The sequence below is a fragment of the Cetorhinus maximus genome, chromosome 18 (genome assembly GCF_964194155.1).
Source record: "Cetorhinus maximus chromosome 18, sCetMax3.hap1.1, whole genome shotgun sequence".
In the NCBI taxonomy this organism is placed as follows: domain Eukaryota; kingdom Metazoa; phylum Chordata; class Chondrichthyes; order Lamniformes; family Cetorhinidae; genus Cetorhinus; species Cetorhinus maximus.
In genome coordinates this window covers 47,289,879-47,308,985 of record NC_135896.1, presented here as the reverse complement: position 1 = coordinate 47,308,985, position 19,107 = coordinate 47,289,879, and the positions used below count along the sequence as shown (strand labels likewise).

General features: G+C 41.1%; 1 protein-coding gene across 3 annotated transcripts; it reads left to right on the top strand.

Annotated features, from left to right (window-relative positions):
- The first annotated feature begins 2,029 nt into the window (after positions 1–2,029).
- bmp4 (bone morphogenetic protein 4) lies at positions 2,030–7,571 on the top strand. Of its 3 annotated transcripts, none has more exons than XM_078562619.1 (5): positions 2,030–2,222; positions 3,453–3,635; positions 4,728–4,844; positions 5,473–5,831; positions 6,461–7,571. In XM_078562619.1, exons 3-5 carry the CDS (start codon positions 4,816–4,818, stop codon positions 7,297–7,299), a joined length of 1,227 nt encoding a protein of 408 aa, XP_078418745.1. In that variant the 5' UTR covers positions 2,030–2,222; positions 3,453–3,635; positions 4,728–4,815; the 3' UTR covers positions 7,300–7,571. The 3 variants fall into 3 exon arrangements, with proteins under 3 accessions (XP_078418745.1, XP_078418747.1, XP_078418746.1); XM_078562621.1 differs by having other exon boundaries at positions 2,032–2,222; positions 4,728–4,848; XM_078562620.1 differs by lacking the exon at positions 2,030–2,222 and adding an exon at positions 2,665–2,743.
- The last annotated feature ends 11,536 nt before the right edge of the window (positions 7,572–19,107 follow it).

The window sequence follows — 19,107 nt, the reverse complement described above, 5'->3', positions numbered from 1 at the left end:
GGGAGGGATTTGGAGCATAGGAGGAGTTAATCTGCCCACCCTCCCAGCTGAGGAATGCCTTCCCATGGGAATGTAAAGTGAAAATAATTTAAAGAATCTATTCATAGCCTTTCTCCATCCTACCTCTGCAATATTCTCTTGCCCAATGTTCCAGCTCTTGCCATCTGAGTCCAGACTTCTCTATATCCCTTCTCCTGCCAATTCATCACCTCAGGTAGAATCTTCAACTCTATTGGCTCTACACTCCTGAAATTCTCTTTCTAAAATCCTCCCAGATTGACAATTTTCTCCTCATCATTAGAAGCCTACTCAAAATCTACTTTTTTAACTGTTACCTGAGCAGGGTGCTTTCTCTTATTTCTCACTCTGAGCTGATTGCCCTGCCCCACTATTTTAAAGGTAATACCTAAGTGTAAGTTGTTGCACTGAACATTTGGTATGTCAAACCATTTTATGTATTCAACTCATTTGGATTCTACAGAATTTACTTAACTTCCTGATGAAAGATCCTGTAATGTTTCTCCCTGTCCGCACATCCCAAGGCAAATCAACTAAAGCACATCCAACCCACCATCTAGATTTTCTCTCGTTGATTAGTTGACTTCATTTCCACAAACTCAGTGTCTGAAGAATGATCATGTTCTACAGAATATTCCATTCTAGCTATTTATACATCCTTATTTTTTTATTTCACTCCTAACCTAATATTTATGAAGCAAAGATGGTAACACAGCATTAATTGTTTTAGCTTGGAGTTTATTCTGCATGTCTAATCTCCAAATTGTGTAGCCTGGAGTTTGGCATTGGCAGCCTAATTCAAATAATCGTCCTGATAAGAACACCTCTTAGCATTTTGAAGATCTGTGTCCCATTCATTTCATTTTTCTCCAGTGAAAACAAATTCATTTCCAAGTGTGAATAATATGAGAAAAAATGACTGATTTGGATCTCTATCTCCTAGATTCCTCCGAGCCTTACGTTTCTGAGCCCTCTCAATGCACCAGTATAAATGCAGCATAATATTGGGCATAAGGTGTCAAAAATTACATGAAATATTTCCAACGTTTGAATAATGACATAAAACAATTTCAATAACGATAGTCAAATATATTTAAGATTCAGCCCAGCAAAAAATGTGAAGTGCATTTAAGGAATACTGTTGAAACTTTATGTCCCTCAAGATGATTTCTACTTTACCCTCACGCCCTGGCTTCCACTCCGAACCTTAACAACTTTGAAAAAAGGGATTCAGCACTGTCTCCCGTGACTAGCGCTAGAATGACAGCGTCAACGTGGCTATGTTTAAAAGTGCAAAGATGTTGGTGGAATAATTGACAACTATTTGTCTACGCTCTGTAGTTTTTTTTTTAAATAACTAAAACTAATGTATATATTCTGCAAACTTATCTTGCAGATCCAAAGCTTCCATTGTAAACTTTACCGTGTCCTATTGTTCGGGGCATTAAAAAAACTTTCATCTTGTCTAAAGCCTTCCTTAATTATACAGCGATTCCCGGTACCGAATAACACTATCTTTCATACACTTCCACCATACTTTTTTTTTAACTTTGTTTCTTCTTCCATCGCTATGAATTGTCTCTGTGGCTGCCTTTCCGCTCTCTTTTTCCTTCAATGTACTTTTCTTTTGCTCACGGGAACTTTCTGTCGCTCCGGAAGAACTCAATCACATCTATGCGGATTCTGAATAAAATACACATCTTCCCAAGCCATCAGTTACCCGCGTTGTTCACAACAAAGCTAGTAAAAGCGCCACTGAGTCTAAACGAAAACTGTAAGTGGGAAATAGGCTACTTGATATGTATGTATATACGGTATTCACACGCTAATCTCCGGTGGTTTGTTGGATGTATAACTATTACCCACTTCAGCAGGAAGGAAGTGAAATATTATGGAGATCGCATAAGTGAGGCTTTATGAACTCCGGTTAAAATACCACAATGACGTACATACTTTCCAACAAATTGCATGAACTGGGCGGCCACATATTAGTCGGATTGACTGGTCGCTCCAGCTTGGCTTGTTAAAATGGATCTAATATGGGGTTTTGTGTGTCCGCGCCTTTCCCTATAGCGCCTTAACCAGTCCGTTCCCGATAAATTGAATTCATTGGACCAAATATGCTGACAAGTTATACCTAGCGATAGTCATGCAGATAAATTAGCTGCAATTATTTTGGAGTATATGCGTGCGATAAATCTATGGTGAGTTGTCTTTAACTATGATTAGGGCATTATTGTTGATCGTACACATGATAATAGTGAGATTGTTGAAGTTTATAATTCTGAGAGTTAATCAATATCGATTAACAATGGTTATTTCAGCTATATATTGGCTCCTTATTATTGTATACACGTGCTCCACTTAAAAAAATGCGAGGCCGCTAATGTTACACTGTTTGCAGAATTCACTTTAGACTGGGCACAGAGTGGATGTGTTTATCAAAGTTGATGGTGTTTCCAGAATCGATTGACTGATGTTCTACTGCAGATGCTGTGCTCAATTAATATTGCGGTTTTGGGGATAAGAGACAACTTTGTGTTAAGATCTTGTGTAGAACGTTCACGGCAACTTCAATGGGGTTTGATGTGATACGGTATTAAAATCGTTGTTTAGATTTTTAGTGAGTCAGTCCGTAGTATTATTGAGTTAATGAGCATGCAATACAAAGTTGATAAGGACTACAGTTCGGCGATCGCTGGCAAGTTGTGTTTTCACGTCTGAGGTGAGATGCCTGCTGTAAACATCGGTAAACCAATGAGTCATTTTCATGCCTTACCTGGAAGTAGAAATGCGCTGAGCTATTACCTATGGTGTCTATGAAATGTTTGTGTAATATTTATTGCCTTTCTTATGGATGAACTTGGGGAATTGTTTTATAAATTGTGCGTGGATTTTAGAAGCGCTTTCATACCGCTTATAGTGAAAATGGGTTTCAGCGGTCGTTTCGTAGATAATTAGGATTTCTCTGTTTCGCTGTGGAGTTGTAGAAATAATGTGTGCAATTTAGTACAATGCATGATTGTAGTAGGGTCTTGCACCGATGGTACCGGAGTTCGTACTTTTAATATGCCGATTAAAGAAGTTAACAGTTTCCTCATGGGAGATGCGACTGTTGACTGGATTTGTGCACGAAACTTGCTGGTGAGAGGCTGTTTTCAGGAAATAAACTAAATGCTTTGCTGCAGTTTGTAAACCTAAGTTTGTGAAATTCGCTGTTGTCGGTTTCATGGGTGTTGAGCTTGTTAAGAATGTGTGCACGTTGATAGCAAATTCTGCGGTTGTGCCATCGATTAGCCTTGTGTAATAAATGTATTAAAATGTACACGATCCTTCACTGAGTGTTGTCTGGTGTGAGGCTCAGTAATTCTGTGTCGGAACGGGTAGCATTATGACCCACTGAGTACTTCCAGCATTTTCTGTTTTTACTATAGCATTACTGTGGGCTCAAGTTCCGTGGAATTTCACGCGGCATCTTATGCTACTCTGTAATCGCGGCGTGTACCCGCCTGCAGCACTGGAAATCATTGTGTGTGTGTGGGAGAGCACCATTCGTATTCGCCGCTATCCCCTATGCTGCTCGAGCCCTGGGCTCCATGCCCTACATTGATTGACAGGTAATCGGGCTCCTCTCCCCTCTGGCACAGCAGCTTGTGAGGGGGGGCGGGACTTTGCATTATGATATCGAGGGGGACGGTTTGTTGCCTGGTGAAAGACAGGAGGGTGGAAGAATTTCGGAACGGAGGCGGAGCCGGCGAGGAGGACTGTCGGAGGAGGTGGGGTGGGCGAGGGTGATTGGCAGTGAAAGCGGGGCCGTGCCATTGGCTCGCATGGGGATTGGGCTAAACAGGATGAGTGACAGTGGGGGCGGGGCCGGCGAGGCGGTGTGACCGCGGGGGCGGTGCCCGTGGGGAGGGGTGACAGTGGGGGCGGGGGCGGTGAGGATGATTGGCAGATGAGGCGGGCCCATGAGGGTGATTGGCAGATGGGTCGGGGCCTGTGAAGTAATTGCTAAATGGGGCGGAGCCAGTCTGGATGATTAGCAGATTGGGCGGAGCTGGTGAGGATGGCCGGCAGATGGGGCGGAGTTGGTGAGGATAATTGGCAGATGGGGCGAGCGCGGTGAAAATGACTGGTCAATGGGGCGGGTCTGATGAGGATCATTGGAAGTTGGGGCGCGGCCGTTGAGGATGATTGGCAGGGTCCGGACAGGAGGTGTGACAGTGGGGGGCGGGCCGGTGAAGATGATTGGCAGATGGTGCGGGGCTTTTGAAGATGATTAGGATATGGGGAGGGGCTGATGAGGATGATTGGCAGCTGGGGCGGAGTTGGTGAGGATGATTGGCAGATGGGGCGGGGCTGATGAGGATGATTGGCAGATGGGGTGGGGTTGGTAGATGGGGCGGGGCTGTAAGGATGATTGGCAGATGGGGCGTGGCTGGGGAGGCTGATTAGTAAATAGGGCGGGTCCGGTGAGGTTGAGTGACCGAGGGCGGGGCTGGTAGGGTGATTGGCAGATGGGGCGGGGTTGTGAGGATGATTGGCAGATGGGGCGTGGCTGGTGAGGCTGATTAGTAAATAGGGCGGGTCCGGTGAGGTTGAGTGACTGGGGGCGGGGCTGTGAGGGTGATTGGCAGATGGGGCGGTGCTGGCTGACGTCGCGGAGAGGAAACGGAGACTGTGCTCATTATATTCAAATGTTGTTCCAGGAGGGATTCGATAATACGTAGCCGAGCAGCCAAGCTCTAGAGTCCCTGAGCTTTTCAAGAACTTGTCCAAGATCGGCTGTCAAGAATCATGGACTGTTTTCATCTGCCTTGTTTTCTGTCAGTGAGTAGACCTTTTTATACTTTTCTAATAGATTGGGAGGGATTTTATATTCCTGTTTGCATGCTGTAGCGCTGTGTCTGTGTTTTAACCATTTATTTGATTCCTCTCTTAACATGTACTTGCGATCCCTTCCCTACATCATAGCTCAGGGTTGGGTGAGAGTATGGTTCGGGGGGGGAGGATTTTACACTTGTGCTTTGCTTGTCAAGAAGCAATTAACGAAGTGTTGCACCGTCAAATCCCAGGCTATGAAAGTAGTCAATGTGGAAATGTGAAGACATTTAAAATGAAAAAATCTCTTTGCCCGGATTATTTGTGTTCTTTGCTCTCCATTTCTCAAAGATCATGAGGCGTTTGGGGAGATGCCCGATACAGGATTTTAAACTTGTTGCTTCCAAAGAAACCAGTCTAAGATAATTACTAAGATAGTGAAAACACAAAGAGTAACAGGATGGTGCTATCTGCCTGATTATGGGCTATTTAACTGTAACCGAGTGAGACCAAGTAATTATACCTCTTCTCTCACTCTCTTTCTCTGTGTCGTGCGCTCTCTCTGGGGCGTTGATTGAAGATTACTCGTAATTCTCATTCGGTTTTTTTGTTGTTCCTTGTTTTGCTCCACAGAGACACCATGATTCCTGGTAACCGAATGCTGATGGTAATTTTATTATGCCAAGTCTTACTGGGAGGTAATGCTAGTCTGATACCAGAGGAAGGGAGGAAAAAGTTCGCTGAGCAAAACCAGGCGGGTGGACGTCGCTCTCCGCAAAACCATGAACTGCTACGCGAATTCGAGGCCACTTTACTCAACATGTTCGGTCTGCAACGGCGTCCACAGCCCAGCAAATCAGCCGTCGTCCCCCAGTACATGCTGGATCTTTACAGGCTGCAGTCCGGGGACGAGGTCACCCACGACATTAACTTCGAATACCCTGAGAGATCTACGAGCCGGGCCAACACCGTGAGGAGCTTTCACCATGAAGGTACTGGACCTGCAGATACATTGAGATGATTGTATTGATTAGAGGGCAGTTTATGATAGCGGGAGCAATACTAACAGAACATGGCGGGAGATGAATGTAAAATGTGTGCATAAGCAATTTACTTCCATTGGGAAAATTCCTTTAGAGCGACGGGAGCCGATGTTTGTCGCTCTATTCTTTGGGACACCATACAAAGATATATGCAATTTTAAAACGTGGATTGTATGTATTCAAGTGTTTAAATTAAAAGTTTGTTTAACATCAATCGGTTGCTGCAGGATATCTACCGAGTCTAGACTGCTCCGACTTGTACCGTTTATAATTCAGTGTAAATATCTGAGGGGGAGGAAGGGACTGTTTGGCAGGTGACAAAACTATTTTCTGAACTTTAAGCCGCCATTCGCAGTTAGTGTGTAGCTTGTGTAGGGAGCTGTAGGTTGCATTAATTACTCTAATACAGAAGTTTTTAGTCGAGCGCCAGGTTTGTTAAGTAGGCGTAATCTTAGTTGGTCTCGTCTCAGTCTGGTTTTTTTTTCAAGCTGCGGGTATTTTATTTTGGTCCAGAGGCATTTTTATTTTCCGTGGGCGAATCAATTTAAGGGTTGTCTTTAATTTCTGTTGCGTAACAGAACACTTGGAGCTGATGCCAGGGCAGAAGGAAGACTCGCAACTCCGTTTTGTGTTTAATATCAGCGTGGTGCCCGAGAACGAGGTTCTCTCTTCTGCAGAACTAAGGCTGTACCGAGAGCAGATCGACAGCGTTTGGAACTGGAAGGACGGATTCCATCGCATCAACGTTTATGAGATTATGAGAGCCCCCAGCGAGAAGGGCGACCTCATCACCAGGCTCTTAGATACCAGGCTGGTCCACCAGAACAGGACACGGTGGGAGAGCTTTGACGTGAGCCCGGCCGTGCTGAGATGGACCATGCAAAAGCAACCCAACCACGGTCTGGTCGTCGAGGTGATCCACCTGAACGAGACGAAAAGCCGGCAAAGCACGCACGTAAGGATTAGCAGGTCGCTGCACCAAAGGCACGGCGATTGGTCCCAGCTCAGACCCTTGCTTGTAACTTTCAGCCACGATGGCAAAGGACACGCTCTAACCCGGAGGGTGAAACGGAGCAGCAAAGGCCAGAGACGCAAGAAAAACAAATCGCACTGCAGGAGGCACTCTCTCTACGTGGATTTCAGCGATGTGGGCTGGAATGACTGGATAGTGGCACCGCCTGGTTACCAAGCTTTTTACTGTCACGGGGACTGCCCCTTCCCACTGGCAGATCATCTAAACTCGACGAATCACGCCATCGTGCAAACGCTTGTCAACTCTGTAAATTCCAACATCCCCAAAGCTTGCTGTGTCCCGACAGAACTCAGTCCCATCTCAATGCTTTACTTGGACGAGTATGACAAAGTTGTTCTGAAAAACTATCAGGAGATGGTTGTGGAGGGATGTGGGTGCCGCTGAGAAATACAATGAGAATTGACTTTTTTTTTATATATGATGTCTGGACACTATCCGTAACAGGCGTTCACCATTACATTATTTATGACTTATGTGCAAATGTTGACCATATGATCATATATTTTGACAAAATATATTTATAACTACATATAAAAGGAAAATAAAAATGAGTCATATTTTAAACGTAAAATAAATTTCTGTACAACGTCTTTGTTAACTGTATATTAGAATGTATATGTTTAAATTGGAATATAGAAAAAATGTTCATAAATGTTCATTAAGTGTATTATTTATTATTTTTCACCTTTTTCAGAGTTGAATTCAGTGTGTAAGTGTATGCAGATTTAGAAATCTAAGCTGAAGTACTTAATGAGTCCCCCCTTTTTCTCTTAAAGGAAGCGCTTTAAGCGTTTGTCGTTCTTTTGTTGAGAAGCTGATTTGTAAAAGGTGTGAACGGAGGTTTAACATACATGAAAAAATGTCAACAGATCCAGTTCTTGTGCTAATAGATGTAAATAGGTGACTTCTGTTCACTGGGAAGCTGTTGAACAGTGAATAGCTCGAGAGAGGAGGATGGCCTTGAAAAAGGATGTGGATAAATATCACCTCCAAACGACTTGATCTGCTTTACTGTTTTCATACCTGTTTGTCATTCATTTCATTGGCATTTTGGACCCTGTGGCAGGAATACTTTAAAACAGATCAGAAAGCGCAACGCCATACCATACGTCAGATTCCTGTTAAAAGTGATCGCTCTTGTACCTAAACTAACATTAAACCGAATTTCCCCCGTGATTAAACGTTAATTTGCTGAAATCCATTTTCAGTGATAGTATACTTGTCACCAGGGGTTACTGTATTACGATTTTTATCCTTTCATCTGTCCTCCCCTTCCCCACCCCCACCACCCTCCAACTGTAAGAGGTTTTGCCTCCGAGCAAATCATTGTCAAACGAATATTAGGAAGGTAGCGAGAGGGTTAGCAGATGTTAATCAAGGCTGCATGTAGCCTTAATTTTTTGGAGATGTTGAAATGCAGACTGCTTAGGCCCAAAAGGGACCTAGCAGGCTTTAAAACTCAAAAAAGAGAACTCCAAGAGTTGCCTAAGCCTGCGCTCCCTGGAGTGTGCAGGTGGAGAGAGCAGATCTGACCCTCAGGCAAAGGCATCCATGCTCCGCAATTTACTCACGGCCCTGTTAGTTTTCAACTGTGGCCAACTTGAATACATCTTTAAAAAGGATTTGATGATTGCATTCCCTCAGGAAACATTTGTTTTCGTTCCACATCATATCTCCTAAACTGTATACCATGGCGGGGAGGGCGGGGGGGAGGGAGGGAAATCGACTTTCGAGTCTGAAATGTTTCGGAACTTATTTTAGCCGTTAACTAGTCTGCTTCTGCCTTGGGTCTCTACACAAGTGACTTTGTTCGGTTTTTTTTAATGAAGCAGTCTATAATTGTACGTCAAGTTTATTCCTTCACACTGTTTTGTTACGTGGCACCAGAATTATACGTGGACTTTAAAAAAAAATGTAATTTTAACATTTGCGATTCTTATACATTTTACCGTAGCTTTTAAAAGGAATTCAAATGTTAGCCTTTGTTTGATTTAAATGCCGAGTTGGTTTGGTCAAGTAGACGCTTGCAGTCTGAGATTGGTGCTGTATAAAAATACCATTCGGCGGAAAGACGCCTTCTCTTATGTTGAAATGTTTCCTGGTTTTTACCTTCAAAGTTTGTGTGTGGTCTGGCCGTGCTTTTAAATATGAATTATAAATATTTAATAACAGCTAGTGAACAGGCTAATCATTTATGGTTGTGGATGAACGGTTCTGGAATGTCTGCTTCCAAGGACAGTGCCCCACTTAAATGCCAGGTTGCAAATTTTCAATTTAAATCCAAAAACGTGATTTAAGTCATTTTGCAGGGCTGCTACTGTTGCAGGTCTAGCCCCGTGATGCCGGAGAGTACATTTTACTTCCTAACGTTTCTGTCGAGAGTAAAACTCCAGCAGCGAAATTATTTTCTCTGGATTTGGAAAACGAATGGAGGTGGGAGTTAATTCCTACGTCAAACTCAGTGGCAATTGGCTTTGATAGAAGCGTTTTCAGCTTTTTTCTTTCACTTGTGATGAAGACCTCCAGACATGGCCCCATTCCCTTGGTGCCCCCGCTCCATATTTATATGTGTATATACACAATGATATACACATCATCTTCTCGAAAACAATCCAGAAGGTGCCGCTTCACTGACTAAGAGCAGCGAGAACACCCATCCTGTCACAGCTGCTGCAGCTGCAAAGTCAGGAACGCCTCTCCCAAGATGTGAGCCCCCTGTTATAGTCCCAGCACCGGAGCGCCACTCAAACAAACTGAAATCCATATTGCCCATCATCTCCAACTGCCCGCGCGTTTGATGCCGGAGCACAGCTTCCAGTGTCTGTACTTCAAAACCGGCCGGAAAGGAAATCACTCCTCCGAATTCTCCCTTCTGCCCAACAATCGTTTTACTATCTCTTCCAAAGGCCCAAGGCGGCGACCTGCTGCTTTCTCTTTGACGCCTGCATATCAGGCATAGCCATGCCGAGGAAAGAATTTCATTTTGAAGTGGCAATAAGCTGAAGGGGAGTGCTTTTCAGCTGTTTGACAGTGCAATTACACACATTTCAACTGATACGCTTCATTCAGATAACATCGCCCTGCCATTACAAAATCTGGAATGGTAATTGTCTGGTAGCTCATTACCCCAACACTCAATTCTCCGAGCTACATGGAAAACAAGCACACATTTATTAAAACGCTTCAGGAAATGAAGCGACAGCCTTCCTGCATATGTGCATACCTCTCTAGACTTCTTAGCGCCATAAGCAAACGTTTGAAGCTATTAACTGATTGTAACATTACACTTTTGGTATTTCAGCTTTAGCCTTCGTTAAAATATATCTGCACGAGTCTCATTCTCTTCAAGTCTTGCCTACAGAGCCATGTACACCAAAATCAAATCATTATTTTGTTAATCATTTCAGTTTCAAAATCGTTCCTTTGTTCCAATTTGATTCCATTCAACAGGCTCCAACATGTAGAAAGCTGGTTTATTTCAAACCTGCTATAAACCGTCACAGTAGACTTTTGCAGAAAATATTTGTTTTATAGCATGTTAAATGCACAATTTTGTATTGCAAGGACGCATTGAAATTAAGCTTATTTTTCCTGTGACTTCCATCACGTATAACTTAATTTGCATAATTAATGAACAATAAACAACAAATCACTTTCGTGTAATATAATGTGGAAGCAATTCCAAAATTGGAACTTCATTTAAACACAAACAAGAGCACCCTTGTTAAACTGCTACACTTCCAATAAAGAATTCATGAGCTGCATTGAAGCAGAGAAACTCCTAACTCACTTGTATTCCTTTCTGTGCTGTCGGTGTAGCTCAAGGGAAGAATTCAATCAAATGATTTAATCTGCACCATTCTTTATTTCATCTTAATACAAATAGACATGAGTTGGGTTTGAGTTTAGATCGAGAGGTAATGATAATGAAGGTGAAAGAAATGGCACAGTAGAATTCTGCACATGAAATTAAAGATACATTTTATGTAGATGTTAAAGATGAGAAGTCTGGTTAATGAATGCATTTAAATATCACCAATTCTGTTTAATTCATCCTTTGTAAAATTATATTCCCATTATAAATTTGTCTTCAGTTTCCTTTGCTTAGCATCAGGTCTTAAGGTTTTATTTTTAAGGTTTGCAGGGTGCATTAGTGCAACTTTAGAGTCAGCACTATATGTCACCAGGTCATGTTAGGTCTGGTATTTAACTCCAATGTGATATCAAGCCAGGAGTAAAAACTGTCCCAGTGGTACCATGAATCTCCAGGACACATTTCAAATCTACCTGCAGTAATTTAAATGACTGGATGATACTGACACCTCAACCTTCCCCTTCTAACTGCTTTATGTTTTAATTATCAGGGAAGAGCCCTGCACATGCTTATAACCACATATTTACCAGATTTCTCATGGGCTGAATGATTGGAGTTCTAACCACGTGGTATACTACAACTTGTACAGATTTGAGACTGACAGTTGCAGTGAGATGGCAGTGTAAGATGCAAAAGTAGTCATAATTATTCATGAACATATTATTCTCATTATCTGGAGGCAGCTGTATGGACAGAGCATCGTTCAACTCAGTTTTCATTAGCCTTCAGTATAGTACATCCTCATGTTTTGATCAAATTCTATACCGTATTAATTTGTTAGCACTTTGCTTTTGTGACAACTTACAAAATGTTAAGCTAATTTCCAGTGATATCTCATGAAGCACCAATGATACAAACATTATAGACCAAAAATGAATAACACAGTACCTATAAAATGTTTACCTTTGTTAGTTGTTATTTAAAAATCTCTAGTTTGCTGAATCCAAATCCACATGATTGATTATAAATGCCTGCAATTATTCATTTTGGTAAAAAATGGATTAGGCAAGTATGTGTGAGTTGATGACATGCATATTTATGAGTCAGTAAATAAATGAGCCATTTTAAAGAAAATAAGCACCGTTTGTCTTTTGACACTTCTTTCCTGTTAAGAATTTTTATAGAATAATAGTGGATGGTTGGAGGTGAACTCCAAACATAGCAGGTTTTTGCTGTCAGCCAGCAGACCAAAAGCAATGCTTGTATACATCCTCAAATAATTTGGTCTTTTGTGTAAATATGTATAAGTACATTTCTCTCACTTCCTTTTGTGATAAATGGCTGCTCTTCCATCATGGCAATGAAAAATTGGTTGGTACTGGAGAATGATGGGCTTGTGATGCCTGAAGGACTATTCACAATAACTGCTTGACTTTTTAGATGAAAAAAATTACTGGAAAACAATCTAATGCCTTATTTAACCTCCAGACTTGACTATTCTAATCCACCATTGGCTAGCCTTCCACATTCTACCCTTCATAAACCTGAGGTTGTCCAAAACTCTGCTGCCATGTCCTAACTCACACCAAATCCCATTTTGCAATCACCCCTGTGTTCACTGAGCTACATTGGCTCCTGGTTAAGCAATGCCTCAATTCTAAAATTCTCATCTTTGTTTTCAAATCCTTCCATGGTTTTGCCCCTCCGTATCTTTGTCCAGTCCTTCAACCTTCAAGATATTTGCACTCGTCTAATTCTGGTCTCTTAAACACCCCCAATATTAATTGTCACACAATTGGTGGCCGTGCCTTCAGCTGCCTGGGCCCAAAGCTCTGGAATTCCCTCCCTTAACTCCTCCATCTGTCTACCTGACTTTTCTTCTTTTAGACACACCTAAAGCCTTTGACCAAGTTTTTGGTCATTTCCCCTAATATCTCCTAGTGTCACAATTTGTTTTTTCATGCCTCTGTGAAGTGTCTTGGGGTGTTTTATTACATTAAAGGCATTATATAAATACAATTTGTTGATGCAAATGTGTGCAGACTATAAAATGCATTGTAACAATGTATGGACGATACAACCTATGTAAGCAATATAACATTATAGAGAGTATTAGATACTCAAGTTATTTCAAAATAGAAATGCAATTAGGAGGGCCAAAAGACATCACAATTTTGCTCATTTAATTTCTAATTGAACTGAAAGGTTAGATCACTGCCTTGCAATCACTCTGTACGAGTGTTACTGTGGTATTCAGATTTTTGTCAGCAAGAATTGTTGGTGTGGGCTGACAGCACACTTCTTTATTGATGCATAATGATGTTCACACTAAAGTGTTACAATTCTTGAGATTTTTACTGCAGTTATTTTGAAAAATATAATTGACAGGCAGTTCCTTAGAAATTATCTAGCTGGATATATCTTGTAATATTCTTTTTAAATGATTGCCTCCTTCATATGCATGACATTTGAGTTTAAAAATAATAGTATTCCTTTTTAAAGAGGACAATTTTATGACAATGGAATTGTTATTGGACAAATAACTAAAAGCTGTTGAGATAATACTATCAAATATCATTGCATCACAGATAGAAACACCTCTATTCACAATATAGTTTAGTGTGGTGCCAAGTAGTCCAGAAGGTGTGACCCCTAATCTGTACTGAGTTAGCTAGTTTCAACCAATATGATATTGGCCTATCACTGTCAGCTTTGGTCATGTGGATTAGAGCAGGAAAAATTGGTCAAGCTCTTGATGGGTTTCTGATGAACCTTGGTGGAAAATGACTTTGGGTACAATCAGGATCAGGCTCAGCTGTGATGCCCACCCATCCACAATCAGATAGTATGCCAACACTAACTTTTTCGGGCACACCATGAAAGATACTGAATGACTGCCAGTAACTGTCGGGCTCGACCCAAGCATTAGTCACTCCTTTCACAAGAAGGAGAATAAGGGGATAAAATGGAAGTTTTATCCTCATGCTACTTGGTGCAGTTAGGAAAACAAACTGATGAGTTCATAGATTGCTTTAGAAAAGCTCCATCCCATTTAGATGCTAAGTTTTTGCCCAATTGGCAAAAATAAAGTCCATCAAACTAATTTAAGAAAAACAGCCTTTGAAAGAATGAAGCCTTGTAGAAAGTATAAAGCCTAGACTGCATGATTTTGTGATACACTGCTGTATGAGCTGGTTTCTCTGCCAGAGATACAGAAACTGACCTTGATCATTTAAGGGTGAACTACATTACTCTATAACAATAATAAAATACATGAAAATTAAAGAGAATTTTTACCACGGATATAAATGTAGCAGATGGAATGATGGTAGGTAAGATTTTAATTTTGAGAAAGGAGCTTATTTAAGGAAAAGTTATACACAATCTAATCATGGTCATGAATTTAGAATCAACTATCTGAAGCCCCCCTTGAACATTGCTGGCAAAGTGTTTAAAAATATTACAAACTGTCTTTTTTTTAGTATTAAAGGCCATAGGAAAAAATAACTGTTAGGAGCTAGCATGTTAGCAATAATTTTCAATATTTGTGGGATAAAAAAAAGTCTCCATTTTCTAATTCTAATTTTGGTTGTGTTTTCATCTTCAAGTCAGGTAGGTTGGACATTTAGGTTATTGATAATGCTATAGCAAATAATGCAGTTCCATATTGTTCAACAGGCAGGGTGTTTAGGTTGAGAATACCTCAACTCTTTTCCCCTCTGCTCGAAATCAAATGATCCAAGATTTCAAAAAACAACCTTTCTTCAGGAGTGTGGCCAAGGAATTTAGAGATTTGCCTATTGGATTATCTGAAATGGATTGTTAGATTAGGTTGGATTTGAATTTGAGTCCCAACACAATACTCATCAAATCATAATTGAAAGTGTTCTTTGGTGTATTGAAGATTAAACATAATTTATTGGATTGTTGCCTTCCTCTTTTTGGAATTCTTAAATTAACATTTTATTCCTCCATTTTCTAACTGGACATTTAATCCTTCACCTCATGTAAGTGCTGAGGTTCAATTCTACAGGCATCTAGTGTTTCACCCAAATGACCATTCTGTTTGTGTGAAGATAGATTGTAAACTGCAGTAACAGGGAGTATCAGAGTTGAGCTGGATCCTGTTTTTATTTGATGTTCATACAAGAAAAATGGAGTGCAGCTGACTAACTAAGTGAAGACTTGGAGTTTGGCGAGAGGGAGTTTTAAGTGATAATTTTGTTCTTAAATTTTGCTCTTAAAATCTGATCTAGTCTGTAATTAGCAGTAAATGGAAAATACTTTGAAAGCAGCTAAGTTCTTTCTTGCAGTTTAGACAGGGTAAACTCACTCTCAGCTGTAGGAGCTGAGTAGTTAATTAGATAACTGGTTGAATCTGGTTACTGTAGCCCCAATTCAGTTTACTATAAATTCAGGGTTCTTTAGTGCAACCTTGGCAAATGACATGCAGCTGACTGAGTGAAGACTTGGAGTTTGGTGAGAGGGGAATTCGGTGAAGGGGAGAAGGAGTTGCTCATTTCCTCTTTCTATCTTTCTCACCCCATAGTAATTGGTTCTTGCTCTACTGCAGGGAAAGGAGCTAGCTGTTTGGTGAGTATCTGGTAAGTTCTATTCTATCCCTAAGGTTTAAAATAGTACACAATTTGGTGGTAAAGTTAATAAAATATATATGAAAGCAACATAAGTAAGTGATTAATATAATTAAGTAATTATGTAAAACATATTAAGGATGGCAGGACAGGTGATGTGTCAAGGCTACAGCATGTGGGAGCTCCTGGATAACATTGTGATCCAGGGCAAACATGTTTGCAGTAAGTGTTTGTGGCTTGAGGATCTTCGGCTCAGAGTCATTGAGCTGGAGGCTGAGCTGCAGATTTTGCAACACATCAGAAAGTCAGAGGGCAGGAGTGTGAGTCTCTGCAATTGTCCAATAGGTTTGAGGTTCTCTTAGCTTGTTTGGATGAGAGTGGGGGGCTGCAGGGTGGATGAGCAAACTGACCATCGTGGTACAGGAAGCCATACAAGCCAGGGAGCAAAAAGGAATGTAGTGGTAATAGGGGACAATATAGTAAGGGGGATTGACACTGTTCTCTGTAGCAAAGAGCGAGAGTCCAGATGGCTATGTTGCCTGCCCGGTGCCAGGGTTCGGGACATTGCTCAGGGCTGGAGAGGAACTTGCAGTGAAAGGGGGAGGATCCAGTGGTCGTGGTCCATGTAGGTACCAACGACATAAGCAGGATGAGGAAGGAAGCTCTGTATAGTCAATATGACAAGCTGTGCACCTAATTAAGAAGCAGAACCTTACAGGTAATAATTTGTGGATTATTACCTAAGCCACGTGCAAATTGACATAGGACAAATAAGATTAGAGAAATGAATGCATGGCTGAAAGACTGGTGTGGGAGAAGTGGGTTTCGGTTTATGAGGCACTGGCATCGGTACTGGGATCTGTACCGTTGGAACAGTTTACACCTGAACTGTGCTGGGGCTGGTGTCCTCGCAAGCTGCCTAATTAGGGAAGTGGAGGGGGTTTTAAACTGTATAGTGGGGGCAAGGGATCAAATTTGGGAAGATGTGATAAACCAAAGAGTACAGACAAGGCACGAGAGATAGGTATTAATATGGGAAATGATAAACAGATTGTGACAGGCTCGGACAGAGAGTACAAATCTAAGAGTAAATCAGCAGATAAGGCTAGACACTACAAAAATAATAAAAGAGCAAAACTAAAGGCTCTGTATCTAAACACACGAAGCATTCAAAACTAAACAGATTAACTGATAGTGCAAATAGAAATAAATAAGTACGATCTGATAGCCATTACAGAGACATGGCTACAGGGTGACATAGATTGGGACCTGAATATTGAAGGGGATGTGACACTTAGGAAGGACAGGAAGTTAGGAAAAGGTGGAGGGATGGCTCTGTTAATTAATGCTGTCATTAACACATGAGAGAGGGATGACTTCAGTTCAGGAAACCAGGATGTAGAAGCGGTTTGGGTTGAGATGAGGAATAACAAAAGCAAGAAGTCAGTTGTGGGAGTGGTGTACAGGCCCCCTAATTGTAACTACATGGTAGGACAGAGTATAAAGGAAGAGATAATGGGAGCTTGTCAGAAAGGTACAGCAACAATCATGGGGGATTTTAATCCACATATAGCCTGGAAAAATCAGATGGGCAAAAGTAGCGTAGATGAGGAGTTCATAGAATGCTTTTGGAATAGTTTCTTAGAACAGCATGTTCTAGAGCCAACCAGAGAGCAGGCTATACAAGAATACAAGACCTGGTATTGAGCCACGAGGTAGGATTAATTGATAACTTCCTAGTGAAGACACCCCTAGGTAGTACAATCATAATATGATTAAATTTTACATTCATTTTGAGGGAGAATTGAGTGCGGCTATGACTAGTATTTTAAACTTAAATAAGGGCAATTATGAGGGCATGAAAGCAGAGTTAGCTATAGTGAACTGGCAAATGAGGTTAAGGGATATGTCAATAGAGGTTCATTGGCAGATATTTAAAGGGATATTTCAGAATACAGAGTATATACATTCCAATGAGAAAGAGAAATTCCAAGGGGTGAGCCCACTATCCATGGTTAACTAAAAAAGTTAAAGACAGTATCAAACTTAAAGAGAAAGCATATATTTATGCAAAGACAGGTGGCAGGTCAGAAGATTGGAAAGAATATAAAGAACAGCAAAGAATGACAAAAAGATTAATAAGGAGGGAAAAATTAGAGTATGAGAGAAAGCTAGCTAGTAATACAAAAATGGATAGTAATAGTTTCTATAGATATTTAAATAAGAGAAAAGTTAACAAAGTGAGCATTGGTCCTATAGTGAGTGTGCCTGGGGAATTGCTAATGGAAAGTAGGGAGATGGCAGATGGATTAAACAGGTATTTGCTTCAGTCTTCACTATAGAGGACACAAGTAACATCCCAGAAATAGCTGCAAATCTGGAAATGGAAGGGAGGGAGGAATTCAGAAAAATTACAATCACCAGGGAAGTGATATTGAGCAAATTGTAGGGGCTGCAGGGTGACAAATCCCCAGGTCTGGATGGGCTTCACCCTAAGGTCTTGAAAGAAGTGGCTCGTGAGATAGTTGACGCACTGGTTTTAATTTTCCAAAATTCCCTAGATTCAGGGAATGTTCCATTAGATTGGAAAATAGCAAATAACTCTTTTATTCAAAAAGGGAGGGAGACAGAAATCAGGAATCTATAGACCAGTTAGCCTAACATTTGTCATAGGGAAAATGTAAGAAGCTGTTATTAAAGATATTATAGCAGGGCACTTATTACAATTTATATAATGACTTGGATGAAGGGACCAAAGGAATGGTTGCTAAATTTGCTGACAACAAATGATAGGTGGGAAAGTAAATTGTGAAGTGGACGTAAGGAGTCTACAAAGGGACATAGATAGGTTAAGTGACTGGGAAAAGATCTGACAAATAGAGTATTGTGTTGGCAGGGCAACTGTGAAATGGTTCATTTTGACAGGAGGAATGCAGGTACAGCAAGGAATTAGGAAAGCTAATAGAATGTTATCATTTATTTTCAGAGGAATTGATTATAAAAGTAGGGAGGTTATGCTTCAGTTGTACAGGGCATTGGTGAGACCACATCAGGAGTACTGTGTACCGTACTGGTCTCCTTATTTAAAGGAAGATGTAAATGTGTTAGAAACAGTTCAGAGAAGATTTGCTAGACTAAAACCAGGAATGGACGACTTGTCTTCTGAGGAAAGGCTTGCCAGGTTAGGCTTGTATCCACTGGAATTTAGAAGAGTAAGAGGCAACTTAATTGAAACGTATAAAATCCTGAGGGGTCTTGACAGGGTGGATGTGGAGAAGATGTTTCTTCTTGTGGGAGAATCTAGAACTAGGGGCCATGGTTTAAAAATAAGCGATTGCTCATTTAAGACAGAGATGAGGAGAAATTTGTTCTCTCAGAGGGCTGTTTGTCTTTGGAACTCTTCCTCGAAAGGCAGTGGAAGCAGAGTCTTTGAATATTTTTAAGGTGGAGCTAGATAGATTCTTGATTAACAAGGAGGTGAAACGTTATCAGGGGTAGGCAGGAATGTGGGGTTGAGGTGGGGTCAGCCATGATCTTATTGAATGGCAGGGCAGGCTCGAGGGGCCGAGTGGCCGAATCCTGTTCCTAATTTGTATGTTCGTATGTACGTATGTTCGTATGTGGATTTTTAAGCCTGGATTGCAGTCAGGAGTAGGGATCTTTGTTGATTTCTCTCTTTCCAAAGTCAAGGATGCTACAGCCAACTGTAGCTGTAGTTTAGATCCCATAATTCACCATAAATTGGATGTCAAACGTTCGATTCGAATAGAATGTATAGTTCACGGC

Coding starts and splice junctions, on each gene's coding strand:
- bmp4 (XM_078562619.1), top strand. CDS start 4,816: ATGGACTGTTTTCATCTGCCTTGTTTTCT. Junction 4,845..5,472: donor TTTCATCTGCCTTGTTTTCT/GTCAGTGAGTAG, acceptor TTTGCTCCACAG/AGACACCATGATTCCTGGTA. Junction 5,832..6,460: donor GAGGAGCTTTCACCATGAAG/GTACTGGACCTG, acceptor GTTGCGTAACAG/AACACTTGGAGCTGATGCCA.